This window comes from Mytilus californianus, unplaced genomic scaffold (assembly GCF_021869535.1).
Source record: "Mytilus californianus isolate M0D057914Y unplaced genomic scaffold, xbMytCali1.0.p SCAF_1, whole genome shotgun sequence".
Lineage (NCBI taxonomy): Eukaryota > Metazoa > Mollusca > Bivalvia > Mytilida > Mytilidae > Mytilus > Mytilus californianus.
This window is the reverse complement of record NW_026262581.1, coordinates 113,355,029-113,376,138: the sequence shown is the minus strand read 5'-3', so window position 1 is coordinate 113,376,138 and position 21,110 is coordinate 113,355,029. Positions and strand designations below refer to the sequence as shown.

At 32.2% G+C, this 21,110-nt stretch overlaps 1 protein-coding gene across 1 annotated transcript in view; it reads right to left on the bottom strand.

Annotated features, from left to right (window-relative positions):
* LOC127730991 (GTP-binding protein Di-Ras2-like) overlaps positions 1-18,960 on the bottom strand; it is a 46,832-nt gene extending 27,872 nt beyond the window's left edge. The window contains exon 1 of the mRNA XM_052239707.1: positions 18,524-18,960. Within this exon, the coding sequence (XP_052095667.1) occupies positions 18,524-18,610 (87 nt within the window). The 5' untranslated portion in view covers positions 18,611-18,960. The remainder of the gene's footprint in view (positions 1-18,523) is intronic.
* Between the last annotated feature and the right edge of the window lie 2,150 nt (positions 18,961-21,110).

Genomic DNA, 21,110 nt, shown 5'->3' with positions numbered 1-21,110 from the left:
TAGGGGAGGGTTGAGCGCTCACAAACATGTTTATAACCCCGCCACATTCTCCAGAAGCTTGTACTTTAGCAGTTGTCGTTGCCCGCCAACTTGGTTGTTGTCTGTCTCATGTATTGCATTAATTGTTATGTAATAAATCAGGCCGTTGCTTATCTGGTTTGAATTATTTCACACGTTGTCGTTACGGGGCCTTCAAAAGCTGGCTATATGGAATACTCATTGAAGGATGTTTTATGAGAAACTAAAGGAAGTTTTAAACATTAGTGACCGACAGTTTTTTAAGTTTATTATTTTCAATTTAGTTTTCGTTTTTTTACTTGAATTCTAGAAGGAAACACCTAACTTATATCAATATTATTTGTTTTTAGCTGTACAATAAGTTGAAGAGGAAATATATGTTTTTCTTTTTTCAGTGTTATTGAACTAACTTCTGATAAAATGATAATTCAAATTGTTATGAAAAGGATATGCATGTGGTGCGAGCGTCACTGATGAGTCTTTTGTAGACGAAACGCGCATCTGGGGTACACAATTATAAGCCTGATATCTTTGAGAGGTTTGTTTTACTTAGTTGGTTTTACTTAGTTTGTTTGTATCTGTTCTAACTGTAGTTACTGTGTAATGTACTTATACAGTCATTGTTGGCAGGAGACTGGTCTATGTTTGTCAGAGCAGCACATGAGATCTGTCTTTCTTGGTTTGGACTAGTTATAGGTCCTACGGATTGGACTGAAGAATGGTTGAATGAAGGATAGCTAAACATGTACCTCTAAAAGAGAGGCGAAAATACCAAAGGGATAGTCAAACTCATAAGTCGAAAACGAACTGGCTATGTCAAGGCAAAAAACGAAAAACGACGAAAAGACAAACAACAGAACACAAAACACAACAGAGCAAACTAAAGACTGAGTAAAACAAACCCTACTAAAAATCTGGGGTGATTTAAGGTGCCCCGGAAGGGTATGGAAATGATAATGATAAACAGGAAGACAGTATATATCAAAGTGTTTATATATCATTTGAAACTATCATTTACAGTTAACGCTGAGACAAAACGTTGATATTGTTTATGTGTACGTTTATTGATATATGATTAGTTGGTTAAAGTTCAATCTAAATATTTGCAAATACGCTAAATTATTTTTGTATTTGATAAAATTTTAAAAAGGAACTATAATTATACGCAATATACTTTTGATACCATGATTCTTTGTCCAATTTGGCTATACTTTTGGTCCTTTTTCGTTTATATCATTTCGTCAATGTTTGAAATAGGTTTTGGATTTTTAAGATTTTTCTGAAGAGACATATATATATATGCCGAAATGTGTGGCTGGTGCAATACTCGAGGTGCAATAAGATTGGTACCATTCAAAGTTTATAATAGTTATTAACAAGTGCTTATTTTGCATTTTCTCGGGTTATAGATTTTCAACCTATAGATATGGAAATTTCTTCTTTAATTCTTTAAGTTTTTTTATCAATTGAAATGATATTTGACATTTAACAGCAGTTTGATATGAGCCATTTCAGAACGTTCTATCTTATGAGAAATGGTAAGCGCGCATATGTATTATTATGATTGGTCAATAGAAACAACATTCAGTGTATTAATCGATTCGAATGGTCAATACATTTATTTTTCTGATTCCCAGGAGAGGGAATATTGATTCCTAAATGATAGCCTTTAACACACCATCATGTTTTATTCATAGAGTTATGCAAGTAGAGTCACCGGGGCGAATAGCGTTATATTGATCTCTGATAAATAATTTGAAATAATGTCATTAATTTGAGTTGTTCAATCTAAAATTTATTTACTTTTGACAATTTGCAATTTAGAATAATTGTTAGCTGAATGACATTAGATTGATTTGTGTATTGGTTCCCATGATATCACAGCAGCATGTAAAATCGATGTGTCCTGTCTTTATTTTGTCCTGTGATGTAATCCAAACGTTTTAAAGACTTATATCTCTGTTTAAACTTGACACTTTAGCAAATTATCTTTTAAAAATTGATAAGAATTGGAGAACAGAAACTCAAATTCATGTATTTTAATTCAATTCCAATCCGATAAACATAAATATATTTTAACATGCCTACATGAATTATGTGGGAGATTTACTATTTCTAAAAACGAATGTTACTTGCATAAGGGAGACAATTCACCTTTGCCACATAACACTCTTTTGGCGATTGAATAAAATAAAAAGAAGATTTACTTTTAGAAATAAAATAGAATTTTCCATGATTAGTTAATAATGTCGGATCTATTGATTTATATTCTGCGTTGACATAAATTGTTAGCTGAATTCATCGAATGAATTAAATCTAATAGAAGAAAATGAATGAACATAGAATTGAAATTCTAAATGTCAGAAAAATTGAAAAGTTGAACTGTATTTATATCATGGCTATAATCGGTATAGTTATAGAAGTATACATATATGAATAGTTATAGATGTAATTAAAGTGGTAAACGCCATAACTTTCTAGGAACCAAGGAGTCCCAAGTACTGGCACCATATTATGTTATCTGTCATTTACACGGTAGCTAGTTATAAACAATGAATAAACTAGAAAAATAATTATAAGCTCGCAACTTTTACCTCCCACTTGAGGCAACTATCTGACAGAGTTCATATGAAGTTATTTTAAGCATCTATAGGTCATTATACAGCTGAACCCTTCCCTAACATAGGACAGTGGGTTAACAGCACAACATTAGAAAACATGTAAAAATCAGTTGGACTTGACGTAATTCATCAGAATGGCACGAAGCACAAACAAATACAAACTCTATGTAACATGAAAACAATAGACACAAAGCACCGAAATAAGAAAATTCGCAGTTACTGAAAGCTAAATCACAATCATGTTCTCTCAACGTAAAGTATCCATCAGTAAACATCCAACAGATTTAGTGTAAAGACGTCATAAACAGTCTGAGAAAAGCATTACCTTGTGCAATGCAAAAAATAAGTGTAATATCGACAGGATGAAGGACGACGAATTTCATAAATGTTTTGCAATATATATCTAGTTATGTTTTAATTTATCAAAAACAAAATAAATGTTAGAACCGATAAAAACATTTTTCAAAGATCTATTTATACGGTGTTAAATTCATATCCTTAAAGAATAAGTTTATTTTAATGATCAATGAGTTTACATGGATCGTATCTTGATTCACGGGCTTTATAAACACCATTAAAATTTAGGATGTGATATCCCGTATTTCATAAGAATTCTACGGATACAGCCAAACTTCCAAACCAGATCTTTGTACCTATAAAAGAATTTAGTAAATGTTTTAAAGGGAAACTTCGCAAAAAAATGAAAAATTAATATTATGTTGATTATGAATAAAAAACCACAAATTCATAAATATTAAAGTTTAATTCTGCTAGATAAGAGATCACCATCGATTTTAAATTTAGAGTATCACTTCTCCGCGTGCGGCCATTTTGACATCATCCCTGAATAGAAACCACGATATATCTATAAACCACAAAGGACCAAAACATGCAGTAACCTAATGTAGCCGTAATTGAGTGTCGATATCTTGTCAAGCGTAGGGTTGTTTTACCCGACAAGGAAAGCCTAAACAGTTTCCCGGGTCACAAAAAAAGATTATAATAGACATGGTTGTGCATGCAACCTTTCCTAACTAACTTGATACGGAAAATGTAATTATATATAATTTTTTTTGAATAACTAGTACTATGGTCTGTCGTTTTGAAACTGTTTTTTTTTTACTAAGTTTTTGAAACAGGAAATGTTAATGGAAATTAGTTAAAAAGTTCAAAGTGATAAATTAAGTGTTCCGTGTAAAAATGTTTTCGAAAATCTAGTGTGTTCATAATTCATTTATGTAATAATCTTATTTAAATAAATTCGGACCTTCCCTTATCTGATCACCAGCATTGCTAAAGGAATTGTTCCCAGAGGTATTGTGAGTTGACACGTCCAGGTATTCAAGCGATTTCCTGTCGGGCTTGAAAACTCTTATTACACAATTACATAAAGCAAGTTCGTGCATCACTTCACCTCTGAGGGTATTGAGAAGTGTACACGGCCGATAACTTGTAACTTTCCATTTTGAAACTACCAGGTGAATATACATCTTTGTCTTGCGTGTCCGATAGTGATATGCTAGTCTTTACTAAACCATAGATATAATAGCCATTATATATATGACTAAACTCATACGCTTGTTTATAAATAACATTTATGGTGTAAAAGAACATTTATGAAAATCTAAATAATTCCAAAAAAAGATTTGATAAAATAAAAATATATTTACATATTTTCCAAACGTAAATTGGGGAAAATGTAAGTAATTACTCGTTGTCAATAATTATGGACATTTTGAAACGTACAAATATTGATTTAACAAAATGTACGCACTTGTCGATCATTGGATTATACGCCTAGATAGAAGGTTACGGAACTATAGATAGTCGCAATTTAGAATATATACATGTATATTGAATATACGAGAGAAACATCCAAAACCAATCTGATTTAAATACAGGTCGATATCTAAGTGTCTCATAAGTCTATTCTAAGGCTGGATATTTGATCTCTGTTTTTATTATGAATTGTTGTATATATATATTGTTTGATCAAATATGTGACACTATAATAAAATAATTATTTATTTATTTTATTTATTTTATTTATTTTATTTATTTTATATTTTATTTATTTTATTTATTTTATTTATTTTATTTATTTTATTTATTTTATTTATTTTATTTATTTTATTTATTTATATCTAACTTGCTTTGGTTCATCAAAGTTATGCACATAGTAAAATCACAGATTTTTATTTCCATAAGATTATTTTGAACAGTTTAAGAAAGTCGTCATCATCTCAATGGTTGTGTATTATATATAATAATGTAATAATGTGAACATGGTTCTATTATACCTCATGTCAATTTTCCTGTTCCGACATGCATGTAATATATATGCCACTGGACGTACACTAATGATCCCCAAAAAGCTTATTTGAAGAAATAAAGAAACTTCACTCCGAATTGACTGATAGTAGATGTGTTAACGTCTGGTCAGCTAGAAGGTTGATTAGTTTATTTAGTTAGCTTAAAAGGGAGGGGGGATAAACCATTCCTAATATTGCACTTATGCATAAAATATTAAATGAGAGTTATATAAGAGAAAATATAAATACGAAAAGTCGCATATCTGGTAAAAATAAGTCTCACTGGCAACTATAGAATTTCACGTACAATTGTCATTCTTAATCGAAATAACGGACAGTCATTAAAATACATGCATGTACACTTTGATAGAAAGGGGTGCTGCAGTTGCATATTATTCATCATAAATCTATTTCAAGTATATACTTTCCTGTCATTCTTATAAGTTAACGCAGAGACATGTAACTTTACATCTCTAGTTAACGACAATCAACCATATAAATATTTGAATCTGATGTGACTTACCGTTCATCTCTTTCTTTTTTCATCTTTTTTTTTTATTTGGGCAGGTACACAAACATTGTAATGTTAGATATACTGTTCCCAGGTTGGGAGGGGGCGGTGGTTGGGGGTGAAGTATATCGAAAGTTACAAAATAAGAACGTTGTATTTATGAATTTACATGAAGAATTCTGATCTTGGGCGTATGTTTCTTTTTTTTTTTTTAAGTTCAGTGATTTAAATTGAGAGAAAAAAATATAGTCAGAATTTAAATCGTACCGGCAATTTCTACCTAAGACTCCTCTAAAATCATGAATGGTCATGCTTCACAATCATCAGAATTTTCTTTGCATTGGTACAATCGTATCGGTAGTGATTTACCTTGACATTTCCGGGTATAACAGAGCTACTTGTATATTACCTGTATGTGGTTAGGTGACGTCCCATGAGGTCTTACGTATACAGGTTCACATTTATAATGGTTTCTGATATAACAAGGTTTTATGACATTCACACATGTTCTGTATACCAAATTCTTATCTTATTTTCAGACCAAACGAGGACATGAATATTTTCCAGGAAAAATATTGAGTATCAAAGTATCAAATTAATTTCGGGATTTTTTTCTTTCTTAGTATTAAATCACAGAAACTTAAAGAAAATACTGCTTGTCCACTTAAGGTGTATTCTTGTCAGTTAAGACTGACATATATGTCTCTGGTATAAAGTGGGTTTATGAATGAATAATAAGTCTTGCAAAGGTACAAGATATAAAGCACATTGAAAATTGATTCCTCCGGTCTGTCTCCATTCAAAAAAGGAAAGTTGACGTTAGATTGATTCTGTTATATTTTTTAAACATCGTTGGTCAAATAGCTAAAGTATGTATACGTTGTGAGATTTTAAATATTTTAATAAGGGCATTCCCGATTAGGTAAATGTAGATCGGTGTGGACGGACCAAGCTATATTAATCATGTAACCGCGATAATTTTCTCTAAACATTGAAACATTCACGGTTAATACCCATGATAGTTTGAAAAAGTAAGTACAGTGTTTGGTTTATACGCTCGTTTTCGTGGGCCATTTTTATTTGTAAAATTATTTAATAGAAAGTGATTCAGAATTTCGATGTTACAACAAAATACTCACCTATCTATTTTAAAATTAAGCTTACGCAAAATATAAAAGATATACATGTATATAACGGCGATTCAGGTATTTTGCCACCATATTCCTCCCCAAATAATTAATGTTTTTATCATTCATACGAACTGTTGTTCACACCTGTAACGGTGAACCGTGTTGGCTAAAATTCACTGAGTGAAGATCAAAAGAATAGAGTTACAGAATGCTAATCTTTTAATTACCTTGAATTTAACCACGCATTCAACAGGTGGTCACTTAGTGTCACAGTACAATACACATTGTATTTACACAGTACTAGACTGAAGTAAAAGCCTTCAGGTGAGAATACAAACATGCATTTGTAAAACAATATCAGTTATATATGTTTGTTCAAAATATCCGTCGGAAAAAAATTCATGAAAATATATTCTATTGTATGATTTACTTTTATTACTATAATCATATCAGAAATCCTTTAAATATAAATTGTACATTTTAATTTTGAAAGTTGCACGGCGGATCACTTTACTTTCTTAATTATTAGTTGGTTAATAGCTACGCCAAAAGTCGTCGATGCGCTTTTAATCGCGTTATTAGATGATTAACGAACAAGACTTACAACGAGATTTATTCACTCCCGGCATGCAAAAAGACTTAAACTACGTCACATAAGTCAGGAAGTTGGAATAAATTAAATTATTAATTCCCAATTTTCTTCTTTATTAGTGTTCATATCCAGATAAAACTTGGTAAATATGTTTTTTATGGTATTATGAACATAATAAGATGAAAAGTGAAAAATCGCGAATTTTCCCTTTAAAGTAATTTATGGTAAAGAAATCCCTGACTTAATAATTTTCCAGTTATACATATATTACGATATGTCTTATTTTGCCAGTCATGCATGGCTCATTTTTGAGTGGCATATTCGAACACGGGCTCCTTTTAAGATAAAGCTCTATTGCTTTTAAGCTTGGACTACGAAAAATACAGTTATTCAATTTTAATGCAAAATAAAAAATCATTCTACTGAAGTCATTAATTTGGTAGAAAAACATCAATGATGAATCGAAAATTCCACGAAACGTCGTTTTTGACATTTAAAAAAAAAGAATTGCCGTTATCGTTTCGCTACAGGCGTCACACGTAAGCACCGGACATTTTTAGGCTTTGTTTACGCTTGGAATTTGAGTACAAATTTTACAAAAGAACATTTTTAGGTGAAAAATATGATTATTTTGTTTACTTTTGAAGAAATCACACATCTCCGATACCACAGAAGAGAATTAATTTGTCATCACCTTTGCAACTCAATATTCACCTAACGAATAGCCAGTAGAAAAGTAATAATTTCGAATCACATCTCAGAATAGGCCAATCAAATTAACCCATTAGGATATCACTTGTTCATATCACACTCCGTTCAGTGTGAAACGAGTAAAATCACTTCATGCATGCTGAAAATTATCGATAAAATGCCACGACAATAAGAGAAACTTCATTGGCATTCTAAATACTATATGAGAAATATTGCATGTTGTTTGACTTTAATGACAATGTGAAAAGGATTCTGGTCAATATATCCAACGATTACATATAAACCACCACTTTGAGCTATCAAATTGAACATATTGATTTATTAGTATTTACTAAGCAGTCAGACATTTGGAAATGATTCAAAACATTCATATTTGACAATAGTTGATTGCATACTTCATATATATCTTTATTTTAGAATATTGTCTTTAGTATTATATCCGTTTGATACATATTTCATGCAACATGTACTTCTATGATAACATTTTGATATACCCAAGGCCAAATGTTTTGGAAACAATACATAAATACTAGGAGTATAGAAATCGGAACAGCCAAAACTGACTAAGGTCAACTTACACGAGAGTATAGGTGTGTTCCGATAGATAGTACTATTAGTTTTATCAATATTCAGCAAAGATTGACATCTTTATTATATCATTGTAACAAGCTTTTAATGCATTTGTCTAGATAAACAATGAAAGATAAATAATATGTTTAAGCAAACATATTCCAATAACATAGTTTAACAGATAATCAATAAGAAAAACGACGTAACTGTGGTTTCAAAAATGGTATCCGAAGTTATGAAAGGTTTGACTTTTTAAGTATTAGTAATTTAATCGCAAAAAGAGATTCTTTTATATTATCGACAAATTGCTAGTTTATCAACTGCATTCACATTAAACAGAGTTCATTCAATTGAATTATTGCAAAATATAATAACAGAGGGGCCTGATGGGTTATTTTCGCTATCCTGATCCGTTTTTCTACAGATTTATATTTTTTTTATATTTTCGTGATCCGTGATCATGGAAATTTATTTTCTGTGAATCGTGATTGACAAAAAAATCAACTCGTGAATCGTGATGAGACCCCCCTCCCATCAGGCCCCTCATAACAGTTGGTGCAGTTTATGATTTCAACTTTAGGCATGTGCTGTCATTTAGTGGCAATCTACATCTTACTACTTCACTGAGCTTGTAATAAATCACACGAGGCAACAATGTTTGCTGCTGAAGTAAAAGACTCGAATCAACAAAGTCTACTGCTAGAAATAAAAGACACCAAACAAGAATGTTTACTGCTAGAAATAAAAGACACGAAACAAGAATGTTTACTTCCAGAAATAAAGACGTGAAACAGTACTGTTAACTGCTATGACACGAAACAAGAATGTCTACTGCTAAAAATAAGACACACAATAAAATAGACTACTGCTAGAAATAAAGATACGAAACAAGAATGTCTACTGCTATAAAAAAAAAGATACGTAGCAACAATAGTTTTCAGTCTTAGATGCATGATTTTTTTATTAGTTGTTATTGGCTTTGAACTAGCTGTCAGTAACTGCGAGTACTCTCAGGTCTGTACTTAATGTCTTTTTGTTGTGGGGATGTATAAGTACCCTGCCACGTCCACTCTGTGTTTTTGTTATATGTATTTCTGTTTAATCCATCTGATGAGTTAAGCCTTTTACAACTGATTTTTATAGTTTGTTCACTGTTACATCACTGTCCCAGATTAGGGGGAGGGTTTGGCGCCCGCTAACATGTTTAGCCCCGCCACATTCTGTATGTGCCTGTCCAAAGTCAGGAGCCTGTAATTCAGTGGTTGTCGTTTGTTTCTGTGTATCATATTTGTTTTTGCTCATTATTTTGTATATAAATTAGACCGTTAGTTTTATCGTTTGATTTGTTTTACATTTGTCATTTCGGGGCCTTTTATAGCTCACTATGCGGTATGGGTTTTACTCATTGTTGAAGGCCGTACGGTGACCTATAGTTGTTAATTTCTGTGTCATTTGGTCTCTTGTGGAGAGTTGTCTCGTTGGCAATTATACCACATCTTATTATTTTTTTATTTATACGTAGCAACACTATCGACTTCTGGAATAAAAACACAGGATACAAAAATGTCTACCTCGTAAGTCTCGATAAAACATTGTCTACTGCTTGAAATACTTTTTCGTGTCTTTACACGAAACTATATTGTATATACTGCATGCTAGATGAAAAAGACACAATGTCTACTGATAGAAATTAAGACAAAGAAACAACAATGTTTAGTACTGCTAGAAAAAAAGACAAGAGACAACAATGTCCACTGCTAGGATTAAAAATGACAATGTCTACTGCTAGAAATGAAAGCAAGAGACAACAATGACAACTACTAGAAAGAGAACCAAGAGACAACAATGTCTACTGCTAGAAATAAAATCAAGTCACAACAATGTCTACTGCTAGAAATTAAGACAAGTGACAACAATGCCCACGGCTAGATATAAAGACAAGAGACAACAATGTCTACTGCTAGAAATAAAGACAAGTAACAACAATGTCTACTGATAGAAGTAAAGACCAGAGACAACAATGTCTACTGCTAGAAATAAAGACAAGTGACAACAATGTCTACTGCTAGAAAAAAAAAGACAAGAGATAACAATGTTCACTGCTAGAATTAAAAATGACAAGAGACAACAATGTCTACTGCTAGTGCTAGAAATAAATGACAATAATGTCTACTGCTAGAAATAAAAGACAAGAGACAACAATGTCTACTGCTAGAAATAAAGACAAGAGACAACAATGTCTACTGCTAGAAATAAATGACAAGAGACAACAATGTCTACTGATATATATATATAGAGAGAGACAAGAAATAGCAATGCCTAGTGTTAGAAAAAAAGACATGTGACAACAATGTCTACTTTTTACTGTAGTAGTATTTTTGATACGATGCTTGCTTATCAATGAAAGTAAAAAGTATTAAACATAATTATCGATGCTGGGAGATTTTCATTAAAAGAAATGATTTCCTACAATATTTTACGGGGATAAAATGAATGTAATATACTAGAATGAATCTGTTAACGTCATTGATTGAATAAGTACCTTCTTAGCTCTCATGTAATTATTTTATTCCATTTTCAATTATATTCGGAATCTTTGATTTAACACATGCTGTCGAGGAATTGAAAAATTATCACACACTCTGGAGGAAGCAGGACACTACTTGTAAAATATATTAAGAAAATGACGTAATGCAAAATATACAGAATTTTTAATTTTAGTTTTTGTTCTAACATAAAGGATCATATAACGACACAGACAGGATGACATAAAATTTGACATACATGGAGAATATAATTCAACTAAGTTGTTGAAACTAACTTCAGTATACTTATAACAGTAAAGGTAACGCAATCAATACATGAAAGCAAATCAATTTCAATCTTTTTCCCGAAAACAGCTGATTTGATAAAATTCAAGATTGTGCCCTTGCTAAATAGTAAAGTAGTCTAATCCAATCAAATCATTTAAAGCAATATAATGTTATTAAAAAAAAAGTAGATGTAGTATGGTTGCCAATGAAACAAATGTCCACTCGAGTCCAATTGACGTGAATGTTAGCAACTGTAGGTAACCGTATGGCCTTCAACAATGAGAAAAATCCATACCGCAAAGTCGGCTATAACACCCCTGTTTTATCATACTTCTGATCGGGATAAAACAATTAGTTGGGATCTCAAAACCCAATTTTACCCCGCCACATTTTGATGTTCCTGTTCCAAGTTAGGAACCTCGGCATTAGTTTTCCTGTGTCATATCTTACTGGTTTTGTGTTATGTAGAATTATATTTTAGTGGCAGAACTATGATCTTTTCAGTTAAATTCATTTACAACTTTCATAGACTCCGGGCGATTTAGAGCTTGATATATTGTATCAACACACGTATATTATTGAAGACAATATGTTTCCCTCTAAAAAAAATGAAAACAACACGTTATAAATTTCATGCGTCCGAAGCGCTTTTCTGGATTTACCTTGATCAGAAACGCTCAAAGCTGAATATTTGAAAGCCAAGGATGTATAAGAACCGAAACAGTTGAAGAGCTATATAATCAAAAAGGACATAAAATAATAGCCTAATCCTTCAAAGGCCAACTTTGCCTGAGGGAGTTAACACCTTAGTTTCTTTATAATTTCAAAATTCATAAACGGTCAATATAATATTTAGAAAGGTTTGTTATTAATCATGTCAGTACCGCAGCACTATTTGTCTTTTGGTTTATTTTGTCGTTGAGTTGCTGTCTCATTGCCGTTTATCCTACATCTCCTTTTATATATATCCAAATACATGTATGGTCATTTTACATGTTGTTATTTGTTAAAATATAAATCAGGAGCAACAGATTTATCCAAGAAGTAACTTTACATGCATAATAACTATCTTGATAATATTGAAGCAACCTTAGCGCTGTTCCTTTGCTTTTTGTGTGGGTTTTTTTTAATTGTTTTTGCTGTGCATGTACTGATTTTGTGTTATGGATGATTAACCATATCCTTTGTTTTTCTATTAATGTACAATGTCCTCTTGAGTAAGACCGGTAAAATCATAATTCATGCTTAAATAAAGTACAAATGTCTGAAACTTTAATATATTATATGTAAATATGCAAATATGAACATTTATGTCTTGTGAACATCTGATTTTATAGTGGTGTTTAAATTAAAAGGATAAGAAGTGACATAAGCACACCTTCTCCTTCGCCAATTATGTGTTCAGCTAAATTTTAAAAAAAATCTTCCATATGCGAACACATGTACACTTCTAAAGAGTCGTGCCAAAAACAGAAAATATATAACATGAAACAATATAAACCAAGTGTTTCGATGATAGAAGGGATAAGTTCATCACTAATTACTCATAATGCTATATCGTTTGAATAGTTCCAGTTTGAAATGAATGTAAATTGTTGATATATTATATTAGCTAGATCTTGCATTCAGATCTCTATATGCACTGTTTCTTTTTTCCAGTCTATGATTAACAATTGTGACTATCATCTTTCAGTGAGACATGAAATATCACGAGGACGCCTTATATATATTAAAAAAACTAAAACCCATCATCAAGAACTAAGTAAACTATCCATACAATATTACTTTCATAACACATACATTGTTGATTGAATTGACAGACACTGTAATCCCGGGGGCTTCCCTAACTATGTTATGATCTGTTATAGTACATCTATTATGTATAAGTAACATTATTTGTCGACAACACCTCTGTTTCATTGACTATTCGAACTCGTATGCATAGGCAATCAGGACAGCTCTATGTTTCTGTTTTAATAATATTCAAATCATTCAAAATGCAAGATCTACATTTATAAAAAAAGTATGCCGCGCAAAACATTTATAATTATTAGTTTGACACTCACACACATACTTGATTAATTGAAGCATATACAATGTATATAATCTGAAAATAGAGAATTTTTGTGGATTTTATTTACCTCAAAATAGTTAACCAAACATCGCATATCTTGTTGTTTCACATAACTATCTGGTTTTATTGTGTTTTATGATTGCTGTCATATTGACTCACATCTTATTTGTTTACATTTGCAAGCACCAAATATTCAGTTTTCCTCAAAACCTAAAACGTTATAAACCCTTACATATATATATATATTGCCACTGTATCAAAACAGTTTATTAATCCTGTAAGTGGATTTTCATTGTTTGTCTTTCTCTTGATCTGTTTTCCAAACGGTGGTTGGTTCAAGTTGCTTTATTGTTATGTATTTTTTGCCAATCCAAGTAACTTTGTTTTAAATCTACCCCAAAAGTAAAACAGAATCAACATACACTGTTTACACAGAGATATGTCGGGTCACCTATTTGTTATTTTGATAATGCAAATGTTGAAATTAAAATAGTAATACTTTAACATGTAAGTTATGCAAATATTCAAAGTCAATGAACCATGACTGAAGGTACAGGGCTAAACAATCTCCATGGAAATGAGATGTGCCAATGTTAATACAACTGCAAACCAAATACCATTGACTTTTCATAAGTCGTTCCCTTAAAACAAACCTAAACACAAACATTAACTTGTAAACTATGTAAACGTTTCAAAGTCAATGAACCATAATTAGGGGGTGGGGTTATATAATCTCCATGGAAATGAAACTTGCAAATGCCAATACATTTGCATACCGAATATAATTGACTTAACATTAGTGGTTCATCTTAAACTGACCTAATCACAAACTTATACATGTAACGTACTGTTGTGCGTTTGTTTTTCTACATTGGCTAGAGGTATAGGGGGAGGGTTGAGATCTCAAAAAACATGTTTAACACAGCCGCATTTTTGCGCCTGTCCCAAGTCAGGAGCCTCTGGCCTTTGTAAGTCTTGTATCATTTTTAATTTTAGTTTCCTGTGTATAATTTGGAGTTTAGTATGACGTCCATTATCACTGAACTAGTATACATATATGTTATGGGGCCAGCTGAAGGACGCCTCCGGGTGCGGGAGTTTCTCGCTGCATTGAAGACCTATTGGTGGCCTTCAGCTGTTGTCTGCTTTATGGTCGGGTTGTTGTCTCTTTGACACATTCCCCATTTCCATTCTCAATTTTAAACTAAGCCAAAGTTTCAAAGTCAAGAGACCATGACTGAGGGGTAAGGACCAAATATCATAGTCTCCATGGAAATGAGATGTGCTAATGCTTATACAACTGCATAACAATTTTCATTGACCTACCACTAACGGTTCCCCAAAAAATGACCAAATCACAAACTAATACATGAAAACTAAGCAAAAGTTTCAAAGTCAATAGACCATGAGTGAGGGGGCGGGGCCAAATAATCTCCATGGAAATGAGATATGCCAATGCTTATACAACTGCATACAAAATATTATTGACCTACCACTAGTGGTTCCCCATAAACTGACCTAATCACAAACTAATACATGTAAACGAAGCAAAGTTTCAAAGTCAATAGACCTTGACTGAGGGGGCGGGGCCAAATAATCTTCATGGTAATGAGATGTGCCAATGCTAATACAACTGCATACCAAATATCATTGACCTTCCACTAATGGTTCACCATGAACTAGACCTAATCACAAACTAATACATTGTTGACGCTGCCGCCGCCGCCGACGCCGGAAACAGCATACCTATGTCTCGCTTTTTGACTCCGTCAAGGCGAGACAAAAATTGAAAAATCACAAAAACAAGACCGAAATTTTGCTACACAAAATGTTGCTTTTACTAAAAATGTTTGTGAAAATCACGGAAAAAACATGTAAAATTAGATTTGAAAACTATTTGTAACCTCTGATATAATGAGATACTGTTGATAAAAATAAGTACACTGATCTCCAAATGCAATATTGAGTTTCCACATACAAAAATGAATATAGATTAATCATTTAAAATGCATATGACTTTTAATGTTCAATTAATGAGTGTTCCCAAGAGTATGTGTTAATGTCGTATGTATTAGTGCGACATAAACATGAAATACATTATTAAATAAACCAATAATCATTATAATGAAATACATCATGACATGGGAAATTAATTAAAATGTCAACTAAATACCGTGTGAATAAAACACTGTATCGAAATAATAATTGTTATCTTGGTGTACCATGGGTGTAGGGAATTTTCCATCTATAATGAACACCCCTGGTTACACCAAGATAATGAGTTTATTTTTTACGAAGCGTTCCTTTACTCATTTTTTTACCTGGTTGTACCATTGAAAATTCTTACGAATATCATCCACTACACACGAAACTGAAAAGATATCCAATGAAAGAGTTCAGTTGTGTTTCAAAATTAAAAACAAGACGTATCTATAAGAATTGAACAACAAATGCATAATTGCAACCTTTATTTGACAGTGTATTTCGTAAAAGGAAAGATAAAAAAGATAATACTTGAAATTGTTTGCTTTATTAACAACATCACAATAAAATATTATTCTTATTTGAATTTCTGCAAATGAAATCATACTTCAATTACAAGGCCCTACACTTTTGATTAAAAAAACAATAATAATTTTAACCAATATCAAAGGCTTTTTATCAATAAAAATATTACGTATAATTAAATCCTTTTCATGTGTATGAATGTTTTATATAAGCTGAATTCATAACGGACCATAATTGTTTTAAGTTATAATCATTTTGTATTCAAACTATGCTGTCAACATTACTGCTGAAGTTAGCTGAAAATGCGATGTGCAATGCTGATACAGATAAATTCACGTTTTATAGAATCTTTGACGTTTTCCATACATATTGTCAATTAATTGTTTCCTTGACATGATACTAAGAGGGAAGAAACCACAATCAAGGACATAATACATTGAAAATCTCTCATGGCTTTAGTATCGTTAATGACAAAACCACTCGGCATTCATCAAGTATGGACGGGATAACATTGGTTACACTAGCTTATTCTTAAGAAAGTGAATTCTAGATTCTCATCGATCTATCCATGTTTATTCTTTTCAAAATCAATCAGATTTAAAAAGTTTTCGAATACTTTCAATTACAATGACAAAAGTAATTATTATGGTTCAAATGAAAGGCTTTCAGGAAAGTTTTGTTTAAACATTGTACAAGTTTTATTTTTGACTTGTATTCACTACTTTAGCTTATTTTTCCTTGATCATTATCACAAATCATGTCAATCCATCTTTCTTAACACATTTTGCCTACAATCATTTATACTTTTATAGAATCGGCTTACATTCAAGAACGACATATTTCACGCTACTTCTGGTGTGTTATAGTCTTGCCACGTTAACTCTTACCATTGTTTTCAGAAAATGTCTAATTTTCGTTTAATTGCAAAACTATACAAATTATATGCAAATGACCTATACCCTGATGTTGATGCATAATGATTCAAATAAAGCTGAGATAGGGGATCACGATGCAGGGTCGTTGGGGTGAGGAGGTGGATATGGGTGGGCGATAATCTGCCCCAAAGTTGGTCATCAGGTGCAAAAAGCGTCAATTTTGACAATGTTTTGTTCTATTTCTTGACCTGGAAGACCGAGGGATGCTGATAGATGTATCTCACTGTAGTCTGCATGTAGAGTGGACCCCAGTAAACACATTGACCGCAACTGGAGTGATCCTGATCTAAGTATGGTAGTCTAAAGAAGGTCATTTTTAGGCCTATGTACTATGTGTCTCAGACACCGAAGGGAAGCCCACTCCTCCAGATAAAAAAACAGTTTTTTTTCCGATTTCAATTTACGAGGTTCGCACTTGGGCTCAAACTGCACCTCAAACATGAGAAACATGACAATAAATAGCCTTAGGTTGAGGGAATATGCATCAATTTCGAAAAACAGACCATACAGTTGAGAGCCATTGGAGTTAAAAAACACGGTGATTTGGGTAGAGGCCGTTATGGCACGGCCCCCACATGGCAAGGGGTAAGAAATGTACGGGCGGGAACGATAATGGGTCCGGAATATGTTCACTGGTGACCCAAAAAAAAAACTCAGAGGGATTGTACATTAATTGTGCGAAATTATAGGTGTTAAATATTTGACGAATCTTTATGACAGATACGTAAAAGATGCAGTCTTGAAAAAAAAAGATGCAGAAGCATTTTTAGATTAATCAAATACTAGTAAAACAATTATTAATATACTTGGAAGTTTTGAGTTTTCGGTTAAATATGGTTAGCACAAAACTAATTTCAATTTTGACACAATTATCCATCGAGGAACAAAGCGAGTAACGGCTTTAGATTTCCCATTTAAGTTATTTTTGATATTTTTATTGTAAAGATCGGAATATTCCAAACAAAATATCATGACTTGCCAAGTAAGAATGTGCGACCAAGTCTATTGTATTCATTTTTAATCTGCGTTAATCAAAATATTTTCACTTTGCAACAGGCATGGTCGCTATTTTTCGTGACGTCACAAAAGGGAAATCAGAGGTAAGCAATAAAATTTGAAGGCATAATTTAATTTTGACCAGAATCAAGCGAACCGCACGTTGATTATTATTAAATCGGCTAAAAATTAGAGATTACGTCTTTAAAAACAGTCTAACAGAGTTAGAACTACGTGCCTAGATAACAGCAGCGACACTGCTTAAAACCAGTAAAACTCCAAATGTATCACTGCATTTTTTTATGTAGTATTTTTTGACAGTACCAAAGTACTTACACATATGTTAAGGTATAAACAGCAGCCAATTCTTGACTGAATGTCTATTGGAGCTAAACTGCACTTCACTCCAGAAAAGTGAATAGTTTGACTTTAGGTGCAAAAAGTGTGTGCAAATGCTTTTTTGTGTAGGTGCGTACGCGGCTTGTATTTTTTAACGATGAAAGGTACCTGTCTGTGACTTGCTTATTCTGAAATTATAAGGAATGTGCAGTCAAAGGTTCTTTAGAAATTATATCTATAAAACAGAAATAGCACAACCTTCTCCTCAATTATATGAGTTTTGGTAGAATGTTTGAGTAATTCACATAGGACACTTTGTTTTGTAAACAAACCCTCAAAATAGAGCTTTATGTCATATATTTTTATTAATCTAAAGTTTTAAGAAAGTCTTACCTTTTCTCTAGGTTGCCATATATCTATATCAGAATTCATTCCTGTAGATTTTGAATTTGACCTCACAGCTCTACCGGAAGCGGCCATGTGTTCAAGAACCCTCTTGGAAAAGGGCTGTAATCCGTTTGTCGTATTTCATCTGTATGGCGACGAAATACTTAAGTAGTCTTTTGCTTGTACACAGAAAATCTGTCACAATATATCCGATATTCAACAAGTCTGTCGCCTTCTTTGTATAACAGCTTCTACATCACGACTTCTTGGAATCAAAGGAAATATGAAATCTGCAATCACTGGTGTACACTTGTATAGTTGTTATTTAAATCGATGTTACAAAGGGGAATCAAAGATATGCATTTATCTAAACCAAGCCCTAAATTGAAAATCTACAACCGTCAAAATGGTAAAATGAGTGAACAAACCAATTTGATAGCTTGGAATCGATTTATTGTCCACGGTGTGTGAAGTGATTGCAACTTAATATTAGCTATACGTTACCCTACGTAAAACCGTATCATATTATTGACAATCATATTTTCCTATAAAATACAATTAACGTTGACTTGATTTTCTTGCGGATCATTCGAGTATGCCTGGATGAGAGCAGAGGATATTTAAGAGATTAGTCCAATATTGTTTTGGCTATATAATTTTCCTTCAGATATACAATTTGTCAAACTGATTCGAACGGTCGATATTGCTATTAAGATATGTTAGTAGCATGAATGAAATTACTCTATTGCTTAAAATTTCCATTTCTTTTGACGAATGGATAAAGAAAAATATTGATTGGGATTATTGTTTTTCTGATATTGTAACCTAAATTTAAAGAGTAGAAAAATGTATGTGGGCTTGTAAAACTAATATTTATATAAGACGTTGATCCAAATTTGAATCTGAAATAATTTTGAACCAAATCTAACTATAAAGCATATACAAAGTAGAAACAAACGTTTTAAAACCATTTTAGCTATCAGATTAGCTGCACGAGTATCGAACGTAAAGTCCAAACAAGGAAAACAAAGAGACAACAACGGGACAGTTAACTTTAATTTATGCTTTGGGTTCAGCTTCCCAAGCAACGCATTAATCTTAGATATTGTCTACCCGACACCATTTCTATAGAATATTTTACAATGTCTGTTGTCCGTGAATGAAGCAAGATACAATTCACAAAAAATAAAAAGCTTCGTTACTCCAGTTGAACAATGTTTTATTTAACAATCTATTGCTTTTGTTTTAAATCAACATATCAATTCTGAGTATTGTTTGATAAAACTGATTTACTTTGTGAAACAAATATACAATTTAAACATAACGACTTGCAGGCTTTTTAAAGTGTATTAATCTATATATTTATAAATCATTTTGAAACAAACTTAGCTGAAAATCCAATTATACAAAATTGAATTTGGTTTCAGAAGGACATTATCAAAAACTAATTTGTCTATTTAGATCTTTTTTCCATTTAGTTACATGATGCCATATATAAAAGATTTGTGTCTGCAACATACTATGTAGATCTTGGAAGCAACTGTGTAATCCCAGCTCATATAACTGTATTAGACTGTATATAGAAATAAAGAGATGAGGTATGATTGCCAATTATCCATCAGAGACCTAATGACGATGATGTAAACAACTATAGGTCACCGTACGGTCTTCATGCAGCATTGAGCAAAACTCATACCGTATGGAAAAATACTACTACCGAAACTCTTTTCTGATTTACCTTTGTTAGGAACGCTCAAACATAAACATTTAAAAACCAGGGGTGTATAAATACGTAGAAAAAACCAGAGGTGTATAAATACGTAGAAAAAAACCAGGGGTGTATAAATACGTAGAAAAACCAGGTGTGTGTAAATACGTAGAAAAATGAGGAACTATGTATATATATATAGTATAGTACATGTATAGTATAGTAAAGTAAAGTCAGCTAAAAAAAGGCCCCGCAATGACAAAATGGGAAACAATTCAAAACAAACAGCCATGTTTATGTCAAAATCAATACAAGTAAAAAATATACAGACAGCAACCAACGACAACCACTAAATTTCTGTTTTTGAGCGATAAATTCTCCCCTTATCTGGGAAAATGGTGTAATCGCACACAATAAGTATAAACTGAAATAAAACTAGAGTGCACACGCTGAAATGTGTCGCCGGTTTTACTAACCATGATTGAATTTATGTTGAAAGTCCTAAAGATAAAGTTTTACTACAAGTTTACTTAAACTTAACATTTTCATTGATCCATGAAAATGAGGTCAATTTCAGATTAACATAAACAGACAGACATGTACACCTTACAATTATGCCATACAGCAAACATAGTTGATCTATTGCTTATATTATACAAGAAACATACCAAACCATGAACACGTAAAATTGACCAATGTACCATGAAAATGAGGTCAAGGTCAGACGAACCCTGCCAGACAGACATGTACATCTTACAATTATTCCATTCACCAATTAAAGTTGACTTATTGATTATAGTATCTTAGAAGAGGACCTAAACAAATAGTTGATCGGCACTTCCAAGGTGTAGCGGTTATAAACCTATGTTATAAATTTCACCAAAA